Source organism: Phalaenopsis equestris, unplaced genomic scaffold (genome assembly GCF_001263595.1).
Source record: "Phalaenopsis equestris unplaced genomic scaffold, ASM126359v1 Scaffold000264, whole genome shotgun sequence".
Taxonomy (NCBI): Eukaryota; Viridiplantae; Streptophyta; class Magnoliopsida; order Asparagales; family Orchidaceae; genus Phalaenopsis; species Phalaenopsis equestris.
Window position 1 is genome coordinate 201968 of NW_018164706.1, and position 12428 is coordinate 214395.

At 37.6% G+C, this 12428-nt stretch overlaps 1 protein-coding gene across 1 annotated transcript in view; it reads right to left on the reverse strand.

Moving 5' to 3' along the window:
- LOC110024655 overlaps nt 1-11905 on the reverse strand; it is a gene marked incomplete at its 3' end in the record, with an annotated part of 14112 nt that extends 2207 nt beyond the window's left edge. Inside the window, 2 exon segments of the mRNA XM_020724748.1 lie at nt 10625-10794; nt 11831-11905. Coding sequence (XP_020580407.1) covers nt 10625-10794; nt 11831-11885 — 225 coding nt within the window.
- Nucleotides 11906-12428: the final 523 nt, after the last annotated feature.

Consider the following 12428-nt stretch of genomic DNA (forward strand, 5'->3'; position numbering starts at 1 on the left):
AGATTTTCCATACTGCGATTTGCAACCTCTGTTTGGTTTTCTATATGAGAGTGTGTTGTTGCTTTGTAGCTAACTTACAGAATAAAATCCTCCATAAGCGGTTGAGAAATTTCATGTTCCTGTATGAAATAATGCTCCCAAGTAATATGAAGATCAACAACTTCTTGAAGTATATGTCTGCAGTGTGTGATGTGTCCATCGTCTTGTGGCAAGAAACAAAATATTTTATCTTGAAGAGACGATCTACCAAAACCATAACAAATCCTTAATCCGCAGCGTCTGGGGTAAGCTCGACACAAAATCCATGCTCATGTCCAACCAAGGTGCCTTTAGAACATAAAGGGGAGTGCATAAGCTTGTATTTTGTCCTCGAGACTTTCTCAAATGACATATATTGCATTGTCTAGCGTGTATCTTCACATTTCATACCAATCTAGGCCAAAAAAAATTCTCTTTTACGAAGGAAATGATTTAACTCTGCCAAAATATCTTATCATCCATCCATAATGACACTCAAGTAAAATACTCTCCTTAAGTGAACTCAAAGAAATTCATATTTTTTTCTTCACAGTTTTTTTCTAAAAAGAATAAATATACATCAAATATGTGATAATGGTCATACGATCTATCCTTACATCGTGTCTAAAAAATCAGAAAATTCTCATCAACTACATACAATTCTTTCAATAGCTCAAAAAAAACTACCTTAAACCATATAATAGTGATTAATAGGTGGCAACAACTCAATAAATATGCTACTTTGTTCATATTCTTTGCTTTATATTTGAGGACAAAATAGAATGAACAGAAAAATTCTACCCACAAGGCGTCTCCACCCTTCAGTTTGCTCCGATTATTTAAGAATTTTAGGGTATTAAGATCAATGTAGACAATAAAATCACTGCAAATAGATAACAACTTTAGTGACTAAAGGCTAGCACGATGACATATAACTCTTTATCATTGTCAGTGTATAGTCTTGTGAAATCATTCAACTTTTCATGATAAAAGTAATATAATGTCCTCCTTGATTCAACACAGCTACAATTTTCAAATTGGAGGCATCACTCTTTACCGCAAATGCTTGGTTAAAATCTAGAGATGTTAGAACATGGGATGGAGTAACATGTTTCTTTAGAGCATCAAAACTAATATGTCTATCCTCTGACCATGAAAATCTCTCTAACTTGAGAAGATCGGTCAAGGGGATCATGATTGACATGATTGAGCTGAAATTCCCGATAAATCTCCTGTAAAAAGAAGTCAGAACATGAAAATGTGTATAAGTAAATGAATGGGGTTTAGGCCATGTCACGATAGTATCAATCTTCGCTTGATTCATCTCGATGTTAGCCGTTGAAACAATATACCCGACAAAAAAGGTCTGTGATGTAAAAAAGTAACACTTCTTTTGGTGACCATATAATCGTTTTGTATAATCAAATTTTAAAAACATCTTATAAATACTGTAAATATTCTTCTTTTGAAAACTTTACACGAGACATCGTCAAACTATACAATAAAAAAAAATTTTTGATGAAATTCACAATTCATTAGTCGCATGAAGATGTCAGGTGCATTGGACATGCCAATTGACATGGTTTACTCATACAATCCATCTCTTTTCATAAAAGATGCCTTTACTCGATCCATCATTTTTGTGCATAATCAAAGATAGCACAATAACTGGATTGGTACTCTTAAGGATGAGTCCTCGAGCCATTAGATCATCAACCTATTTTTGTAGCATCTTATATTTTGTTGGTCGCATCCAATAGGTTGGTCGGTTGGGGAGCACTGACCTTGGATAAAATCTATAGTATGTTGAATCTCTAGTAAGGTGACAATCCAAGTCACGGACTATCTATTGGAGCATCATGAAATTCCTCTAATAAGAGTCGCACTGCCTCAAGTATCAGCTTCTCTGTATCACCTGTAAAAATATGGCACGTGACACTAAAGCTCGTCTTTGTATGAGTACTCATCACTACTAACTCCTTTAATGGCAAAAGTACAATAGGTTTTTCAACCTTAAAAAATGTATGTGTTTTTGTGATCATCATGAAGCATACCCTTGTCATACTATCATGATTGACCCAAAAGAATGTAACATGTATCAATAGGCATGATATCACACCAAACATAATCTTGTAGTTTGCTTTCAATTGAAAACTCTAGCAACCATCTCTTATCAACATTGATCTCATTCTCCTTCTTCAACCAAGACAAAAAATATGGCTAGAAATATTTTTGTGTGATGCTTAATTTGTTAACCGCCTGTGTAAATAAAATATTTTCGCACTTACCTCCATTTATAATGAGACTGCACACATTCCCACTCAAAATACAATGATTGCAAAATAATATATGTATGAACCACTATTAATCCCTCTCGTCTTAGCCTAAGTGTAGAGAACGTATCGAGCCAAAAGCATCTCACCATCATTTGTAGGTAGCTCGTATTCTTCTCCAGTCTCCTATGGGCCTTCCCTCTACCTCTTCCACTATGTCCTGCTCAGTAAATAAAATCACCTTTTTCTTCAAGCAATTGGATGCAATATGCCCATATCCATGACATTTGAAATACTTCTTGGCTGAAAATATTTTAGGGGTGTTGGCCTGGTCAATCCTCTTTTTACTTTTATGGTGATATCTCTTCATGAGAAATAGTTTTGGGTACTTTGGTAGGTGTGTTCTTGCTATGCGATCTGATGGTTAGACCCGGTGTGAAAGTGGTGTGGACCGGATATAGTTATCTCTCCACCTTCAGGATAAAGTTTGGATATCATATAGTGTCTAATGGTCTAATGGGGTTGCAATTATATCAATGGGGTTGCAATTATATCACATTGCCAATAGACAATCTTAATCCCCCAAGATGTTATGTTGTGGTGTTCTCCTTGAGTTCCATTAGTCCACACTTCAACATAAATTGCTCGAACTCAATATTATACTCCACTGAAAGAATTTCCTACTGTAAGTAATGAAATCTCAAAAACAAATGTTTGTAATATATTTAGCGCGACAACATCCCGCATGGATCAAGTGATTTTGCTCCCGCTAGTACCGTGGTCTTGCAGTTCAATAGTTGGTGGAACACTCACGATTATGGGAGGACTAGTTGGGAAATTGTCCTGTTAGTAATTATGCATGAATTACTTCTTTTTTGTATTTTTTTTCTATTTCTTTCTTCCTAAAAAGGGTATTTTGTGTGTGTGTCTTTTGTTGTTTGGAACGGCTAGCTTGGTTTTATGTATTAAAGAGATTGTAATCTCTATTCTATGCTCTTCAGAATGTTGTGCCATCTTCCTGCTGCAAATGGTGTATAGGTATCTTACTTGGGAACAAGTAGTTGATTACCCTTGTTGCCCGTATCTTGTCGTTCACCATTCTGTCCGTTGTTTTCAGCTGTACAACCATCAAACGTGCTTACAACTGCTGGTCACAATAGAAAATCATCACTTTATCGATTATGGTTCGTTGTCCAATGATCCACACCTTGTTGATTCGCCGTGGACTGTTGTTTTCAGTCCGGACAAGTGTCGCCCTCGCCTCACCTATTACCCAATGGTAGATTTTACATAAATCCTTCCCAATGCCACCAACAACCCCTATTGTCACTTTGTTGTTATTTCATAACCACCTCCTCACAAAACCCGATCTTTAAACACCTTCTAGGTTCCCTAGAATGGTATCATCTAGTATTAGAGCTCGACAAACCCTAGGTTTTTAATGTTTTGCCTTCCTTGCACCAACCAACAATTTCAAAAAACCAAACACCACCACCAAAAAAAAAATTTCGCAAAATCATTCTCACAATAATTCCTAACCATAACCTAAAATTTTCAAAATCTAACATTCCCACCTCCATTAAAAATCCACCTCGACACCTACCACAAAAAACCTAAACCTCGACCAACCTTAAGAGTACTAATCCTACATCAACCGAACTTTGATCGGGAGAAAATGACACAGCGTCGCCTTGGAAAAATCTGTAAAAAATGCCTAAGAGCTTACTATGGGAGTATACATTGAGAAATCATTAAACTGCTACAGAGGTTGCGGGCTTTGAGAAGAGACAATTTAGTGAGGTCACTAATAGCCACAACGGTGACTAACCAGATCAAGAGGAAGTGAATATCTTCCACCATGCAGTTTTCAATGATGAAAAATCATTATCTCAACGATTCAACATGGAATATCAAAGCGGAAACTTGGATCTTATAGAAAAGGTGCATTTACTGGATTTTGACAAACACATTGATTCATATGAGTTTATCGAGTGGCTTCAAACAATGGAGAGAAATTTTTTAGTATAACTATGTTCCTCAAGATAAAAGAGCTATATTAACACCCATCAAGCTAAAAAAATACTTTATTGCAGTGGGAGAAATTGAAACATATTTTACAGCGATAAAGAAAGAGTAAGATCATTATGTGGTCTAAGATAAAAAGAGAGATGTAACGCAAATATCTTTCTCAATATTACCGACATGACTTGTTTATAAAGCTCCATGACTTGTGTCAAAGAGGCACTTATGTGGAAGAGTATACAACTGACTTTGATCAATTAGTATTGAAATGTGAGTTGGTGGAACCATATGAGCAGATAGAGATAAGATATCTTGGATGATTGAGTTCATCTATCAATAATGTGATTCAGATGCAGTCATATTGGTCCCTACTTGATGTGTAGGCCCCTAAGTTGAAGGTGGAGAAACAACAACGTCATCAGATGACCGTCGTAACTTATAGTAGAGTTCAATCATAAGATTAGACAGCAAGAGCACACCCAGTGGAGCATCCCAGTCGACCCCACTAGAGGAGAAACGAATTCATAGGGAGAAAAGGCACACTCTCAAATCCATCCCAGCCAAAGAGTATTTCAAGTATCATGATTTCGTGCACATTACGGTCGATTGCCCAAACAAAATGATGACATCTTTCACTAAGCAGGGTGCAGCAGAAGAAGTAGATGGAAAAGAACCAAATGAGGAGATTAGAGAAGAATACCAGATTGCAGCCGGCGAGAGAGAGAAGCTAATGATTCAAGCCCATGAGAGAGACTCCAACAGAATTAACAATAAATGTCCTAACAAATAATGAGTCCAAGGCAATATCAAAAATATAACAGCTCCTATTGAGGAACTTGTTGGATGTCCTGATAGATAATTTACCCATTGGATGTCCGCACTAAGAGTGGTACAACATGCAATAAATTTCAATACAAAGTTGGTTCCTCCATACAGAATATTATTTATCATATTCTTCCAGCCGAGTACGAGAAGTAGAAAAAGAAGATTAAATATTTAATATCTCGAAACTTGGCTTGTGAGAATACCCGACTATATACAGTTTAAGTTTTTGTTATGCCAAAAAAGAATGAATAATTATTCTATTAGGGCATAGGTGTTTTGAAATTTCCTGAAATGGATTTGAGCATGAATTTTGCTATGGCAGTGACTAGATAACTTCCTGAAGCTTCTAGCAAAGAAGGGGAAGCCTCTCCTAGCCAGGTAAATTAATACTGAAATGTGAGTTGTAGATTTGTGGTTTAAGAGCAAGGAAGACAAATTCCTAAAAACGTAATGTTTGTCGAATTTTGATAACAAACGACACCATTCTAGGATCCTTAGAAGATGTTTAGAAGGTGGATTTAATAGGGAGGTGACTGTGGAACAACAAGTGAATAATAATATGTAAGTTTGAAGGTGTTTGAAAGGGGATAAGAGATGTTTTTCGGCTATCCGGGCTGAAAACAAAAGAGAAAACCATTAAATGTCGTCTCTTATAAGGCACAATTGTCGAGGGAGATCTATCACCTATTCCTGAATAGGATACATGCATACTATTTACAGAAGAATCCCTTAGGGTAGAAATCAGAGAATATAATCTTCAAAATACACAAAACAAATCAAAAATCACCACAATCAGATTCCACAAAATAATATTTATAGTAATACCAAATTTAAACCCTAATTAGAATAAAAAGGAGAATGAGAGTGCACAAGACACATGCAACCCCATTGCGGGAAAATCTTAAAATAAACATTCCATGATGGTAATTAGTTTTGGTTCAATCCCACAATTGCGAGATCTCGTGATCGTGATACCACAGGACACAATAATGGAAGAGAGCTCCAGCGTCATCCTTTGGTTGCTAAAATCAAGGCTTTAGGTGGGTTAAGCTCTCCTCTTATGGAGAGGAGTTAGTCCATATAAAAAATGCATGACATTGTAGCCAAATTTCACTATGTTCATTCAAGCAATTAACTTGAAATTATTTTTATCAATCCATTTTTTGAAACTTTATATGTCACCGCTAACGCATGTGATAATCCCACAATGTGATTACTTAGAATGTTGATTAGAGGCACTGTTGACACACCAATCTAGACATGCCAATTAGATCGGTTGGAGAACCATCACTGATATTGACTTGAAATTGGGCTAAGCCTAGTTTTTCGTCTATAATAAATATAAATAATAGTCTGAAAAAATATTTTAGTGTCTCCATAAACGTTAAAGATCAACCCTTAAAGTAGATTATTTGGAAGAGGAACCAATTACGAAAAAGACCTCGGATCCTCCAAACTTCGCAATCACTGTCATTGTCACAAATATTGCAATCCTCGTCACATATTATAGTAGTTTGCTTGGTTGCCACCCACTTGCATCTTTGTTAGCTTGTGTACATCAGTCTTACCAATGTTTGATCATTTATATTATTCATTTGAGATTTATCGCATTCAATCTTGGTTAAAGCTTCTGCCAAGGTAACCTTTAATATTAAGACTACAACAACCATAAGCCTTTATCCCATTAAGTGGCATCAGCATTTTAATATTAGGACTACTTGTAGCAAAGTTAAGTAAAAATAAAAAACTTAATAGGTTAAACACTCCATTTTCTTCAGAAAAGCACTCCACACACTAGAACCTTATGTGCCACTTTTGATGAAACTGTAAATCATGCACCCCTTTTCTTTGTATCTACTTCAGAAAGCAGAAAGTACTTGAGAAATGTGATATGCCTAACAGCTACAAAACATTACTAACAGTTTAATAAGCAACATTCATAACCTGCATTGTTGTAAGAAAATCAACATGGTATTCTCCAGTTCAATGGTTTGATACACTTGGAATAAGAGAAACATAAACCAAAATTTGCAACCATGTAATTAGATAACGACAAGACTTTGCACATATTAGTTTGCGATAAACTAGTTTGGTACTGATGCGGGGCTTTCCCTTTCTAATGCTAACGCGGAGCTTCCTCTTCCTGTTGCAGCTGAACTAGCAAACATTTAGGCTAATTGGACTGGCCTGGATAGAGGCAGCTTGGGTAGCTCCCTGGTCCCACTTATTAGTGCAGATTATCTCCTAATCCCGAAATTGAGGTCTTGGAATTGTCGATCCCACCCTTTGCTTCCCTCCTCTTTCTATTTCGAGGCCCTGGAATTGTCGCTTCCGCCCCTGCTTCCCTCTTCTTCCTATTTGAGCCTTGCCATAAGAGAACTCCTTCCTATTGTACATCCCTTACCTTCAAAGTTCTTTCCTTCTCCAAGTCTTGCCTCTTTTATCTACTAACTTCAATTATAATGTGTTTGTTTGCCTAGGTTAGGGTATTTGATTGATTTCTTATTTCAGTTTGCGAGGACGACTGTCGGCATCCTGTTTTCCACCCAGGCGCAGTATCCGACGGATAGAGTGGTGGTCCGAGAGTGATGGTCCGACTATATCCATTTCCTCTGGTGGTGATTACCTCTCCGACTTTCACCTTCACCCGCCCTCCTTGCCACCAACTGTTGTTGTCCAACAATCCAGTCAACCACCTACATCTCCCACGTCTTACTAAATTTGTTGTTATGCATTTCGACTACCCTCCTGCTGTGTCGGGCGCCTCCTACGAGCCGCCATTCTACTGGCTGTCCAATAGTCGTTCACCCCTTTTCCCTAGTGTGTCTTAATAGTTTTATTTGTTTATTTTCCTGTTTTGAAGCATCGTCGTTGTAACCCATTAACTTTCAACAATAATATTTATATTCCTATTGTGGTTTGGTCATTTTTCTTCGGTATCATTTCATATCAGAGCTAGTCCAACCCTAATCTTATTCTAGGGTTTCCTAGCGTCTATCATAACCTACAAAATTTCCTTTCTACCATTCAATTCCCTTTCCACTACCACATGTTCCTGAGCCTAACTCCTTCTCTCCTTCTCTCTAGCTCCTCATCACTTTCTCATTCTTTATCACTCTTCCTCTTCTATCACTCTCTTACTATTGCTTATTATCTCTCTCAAATTATTCTCTCACTATCACTCTCCCACCCACACACAATTCCTCTCTCTGCGCCGTCTTCAGCGAAGGCTTATGGATATTGAAGAGGAAATACAGTGGAAGGTTACACCGTGATCCGTAAGGCCGAAGAGAAGAAAGAGAAAATATGAAGATGAAGAGGGAAACATAGTGTTAGTTCCTACCAATTTACTTCCGCCAAAATTTGCAAACTCTAACTTCCGAAGAGGAGATACCGCATCACCAAGCGACCCCCTTGCTACTATCCAATTAAGCAAATCTGCAAGTCTGTCAGCCAGAAAATGTTGTAGTGTCACGGATTCGAACATGTGAAAATGGAATGGGTGATCTATTTCATGAAACAGAGTGTTGTTGAAACCTGGGGTAAGAACACCGCAGACACTGAAGAGCAATTCAAACGAGAATTTTCATCTTCCCCCGTGGAACTCCCTTGTTCGTAGATACATACAATGTATTTCCTCCATGTGAACAAAAGGAACATGTGACTTTGATGAGATTGTAGTTCCTGTTCTCCTAGAAAATGGTGAACTTTTTGTGGAGACATAAAAATCGCACAGGCTAGAAGATGTCAGAATTTAAAATTTCAGTGGATTATCTTAGTGACGACCAATCGATAGCATCACAGGTTGGTACACTTTCAACCCTCACCTCCAGTGTTCCACATGAAGAAATAAAAGACTAGTGTGAAGCTCTTGTTATTATAACGCAGTAAAAGGTGTCAGTTCTCCAAAACAACAAGGGTTAGAGGGAAGATTAGGAAGATAATAAGAATCACTATCAACCAATCTCTTGTAAAACCTCAACCCCAATGAGGCCTAACTTGTCTTAAATGAGAAGCATATGAGATATTTACTTGTTCAAATTTGGCTCGAGAGAACCTCTGTCAATGTGTACTTCCGGCTCAGATTATTTCAAACTAGAACTGATCGATAGAAAGGTATGCTCGTAAGTAGGAAAGCTCCTCAGATGCGTTGGGAGTCAGTGCAACCGTCAGTGGAATCCAGGAAAGGTCGGGAAGAAACAGAAGCTTCGACAGATGAAGTTGAAGCTCCTCCAACCCCGGGAGAGTGACGTGGGGGGCTTCCCCTTCCCGCTACTGGAGCGGGGCTTCCTCTTCCCACTGCGGCTGAACCGATCATCATTTAGGCCGACTAGACTAGCCTGGACAGGGGTCGGTTGGACCGGTCCCTGCTCACGCTCATTATAGCGGGATTTATCTCCCGATCCCATGACCGATGCCCTGGAATTGCCACTCCCGCCCCCTACTTCCCTCCTCTTCCCATTTCGAGGCCCTAGAATTGTCGCTCCCACCCCTGCTTCCCTCCTCTTCCTATTTAAGAATTTGACATAAGGGAACTTTTAGTTCTTTCCTTCTCCAAGTCTTGCCTCTTTGATTTACTAACAACAATAATAAATATGTGTTTGCTAGCCTAGGTTAGGGTAGTTGATTGATTTTTTATTTCAGTTCATAAGGACAGCCGTCGACGTCCTGTTTTCCCCTCAGGGGTTGTATCTGACAGGTAGGATGGTGCTCTGATTGTATCATTTTCTTCCGATAGTGATTATCCTCTTCGACTTCCACCTCCACCCGCCCTCCTTGCCGCCAACCGCTGTTGTCCAGCAATCAAGCAACCACCAGCATCTCCCACGTCTTCCTGATCTTGTTGTTCTGCATTTCAACCACCATCTTGTTATGGCCCCTGCCCCGAGCCGCCATTCTACCGGCTGTCTAGCAGCCTTTCACCCCTTCGCTTTCTCCCTAGTGTGTCTTTTATATTGCTATTTATTTATTTTCCTGTTTTGAAGTGTCGTCGTTGTAACCTTTTAAATTTCAACAATAATATTTCTATTCTTATTGTAGTTAGAGCCTTTTTCTTCATTCTCCGCTTTTTTTCTTCGCACTAGTTCCTTTCATTTTGAAATTTAGGCAAAACTTCTACTTTCTCTCAAACAAAATAGGTATTTTACCGCTACAAGCATTTGAGTCACACAAGCAGCAAAACTCAAGAAAAATTTTTCTAAAGCAGTACATTACAAATAATAAGTACATAAAGTATTAGCAAAGCAACAAGTTACTACACTATGTACTTAGTAAATAAAACTCAAAACATCTTACATGTAATTATTGTACGGTAGTAGCTCTGAAAAATAAAAGGGAAAATAATAGATGCAGCATTATATGTGTGAGGAAGTATTCGTAGTTTTTATCTATTATAAAAATAACTGTCATAGCTAATTGTGCACCCATGCATATCTAAGAAAAAGGTAGCCGCATATAGCATAACATTAATGAGTTCAGATACATACTTTGTCCTTGTTAGAATAACCATTAGAATCATCAGAAGAGCCACCGGAGGAAGATGAACTGCTGCATTTGGCAATCTCAGAAACTGAGTGCCTTTTAGAAAAAACTAAAGCAATTTTTCTTGAGAAAACCGAAGCTTTATTATGGCAAAACTGTTTACATGATGCATAACCTGTAAAAGAAGAATTTATGGTTAGGCATACCCAATGTGAAAGAAAACATTGGCCATCTAGTTATTTGATGTAACTACTTCATGTCATAGAAATTGGTTTACATAAAAATGGTAAAGAGACCACAAGAAATCAGGATGTTTTTTTTTTTTTTAAATCATCAAGAAACAAATTATTCATTCTTAATTCAATATAAAAAAAAATCAATATAGCTATAACTTCATGTCAAAGTGCTAATACTAACATCATAAAGATAAAACAAGACAAAGTTAGACATAATAAGCAAAAAATTCAACCATGGCTTCAAGAGGACTTCAGCTTGATGTCAACCCTAGGATGGAAGATTAAGTTGGTTAAAAGTGATGTCAAAGTGAGCCACACCTAAAACTCTTATTATAGAAGACGATAATAATGAAATCAGTGGGTACAAAGTTATTAGAATCCTATGAAAGAGACGATCGAGATACATGACAAATACGTAAAAGCAAAGCCCAATATTGTATTCAGCAATATCAAATTCCAACATGAAAAATTAAGTTGCCATTACACCTCGGTATCAAATGCATAGAGCTGCTTCTGCAATTTTTGCCAAATTTAAACCAGCTTTTCTCGGTTATTCATCTCGATTGAGATCTATGTTTTCAAAGCACAAATTGCAAATCGAATTCCATGAAACGTTTACCCAATCAAGGTGAAGCTCAGTCCTTTATTAGTCAAAAGAGCATTTCCTTTTGTGTAGAACTCTGACAAATAACAAAACCCGCTGCCGAAGCATTTTACTGGTATATAATACTTCATCGTCATTATCATGCGATTTGCAGAACGAGAAAAACCAAGGCAAGCAGATGTAGTAATGACAAAAGTATGGTAGAAATAGAATCCATAAGTAGTTCAATGTTGAACAAATAGTGAAGCGCTTGAAAGTAAGAGATACAGAAGGGGAATAAGGAAAGTTTTAAGAGAAAACAAGCAAATCAGACAACTGGAGAAGAGAAACCTGGAAAGCTTGAGTAGTAGAAAACCGAAGAGAGGAAGAACCTGGAGTTGCAGAACATGGCCACAATAGAAGGCCTGACTGCAGCATGGCGATCATTATTGTGGCGGCCAAGCGATCGGTAGATATTTAGGATTACGCTGTCCCTCCAATATTATCTGGGGACTGAGCCGAAATTATTGCATACGGAGTGTCCGAATCATCTACGGCACCGGTCACATTATTTCAGTTTTAAAAATAAAAAAATAAAAAAAAAATTAAGTGCGTCCCACCGAAATACATCCTGACCGTAAAACACCTTATTTACGGCCAGAATCGGACACCGCAGATCCGTATGGAATAATTTTTCGGGGATCAAGGGCCCTTTCGTGCAGCTTATTTGCTCCTGTTTGGAAAACGTATTTCTTATTTTTTTTTTTCAAAACGCTGAAACCGATGGTAATTTTCTATCAGACTTTTCTAAAAAAATATAAAAGTTTGCAATAGTTAAGTAACCTAGCTTATCAGCAATTTATTTTTAATCAGCTTATGAGCAGATTATACAATAAGCTACAGCTGCCCCCAAAGAGATCGTTAAGTCTTCTAGCTAAAGGGGTGTTTATTTCGATTAGAATTTAATACTTCTTATATATTTAAATTTAG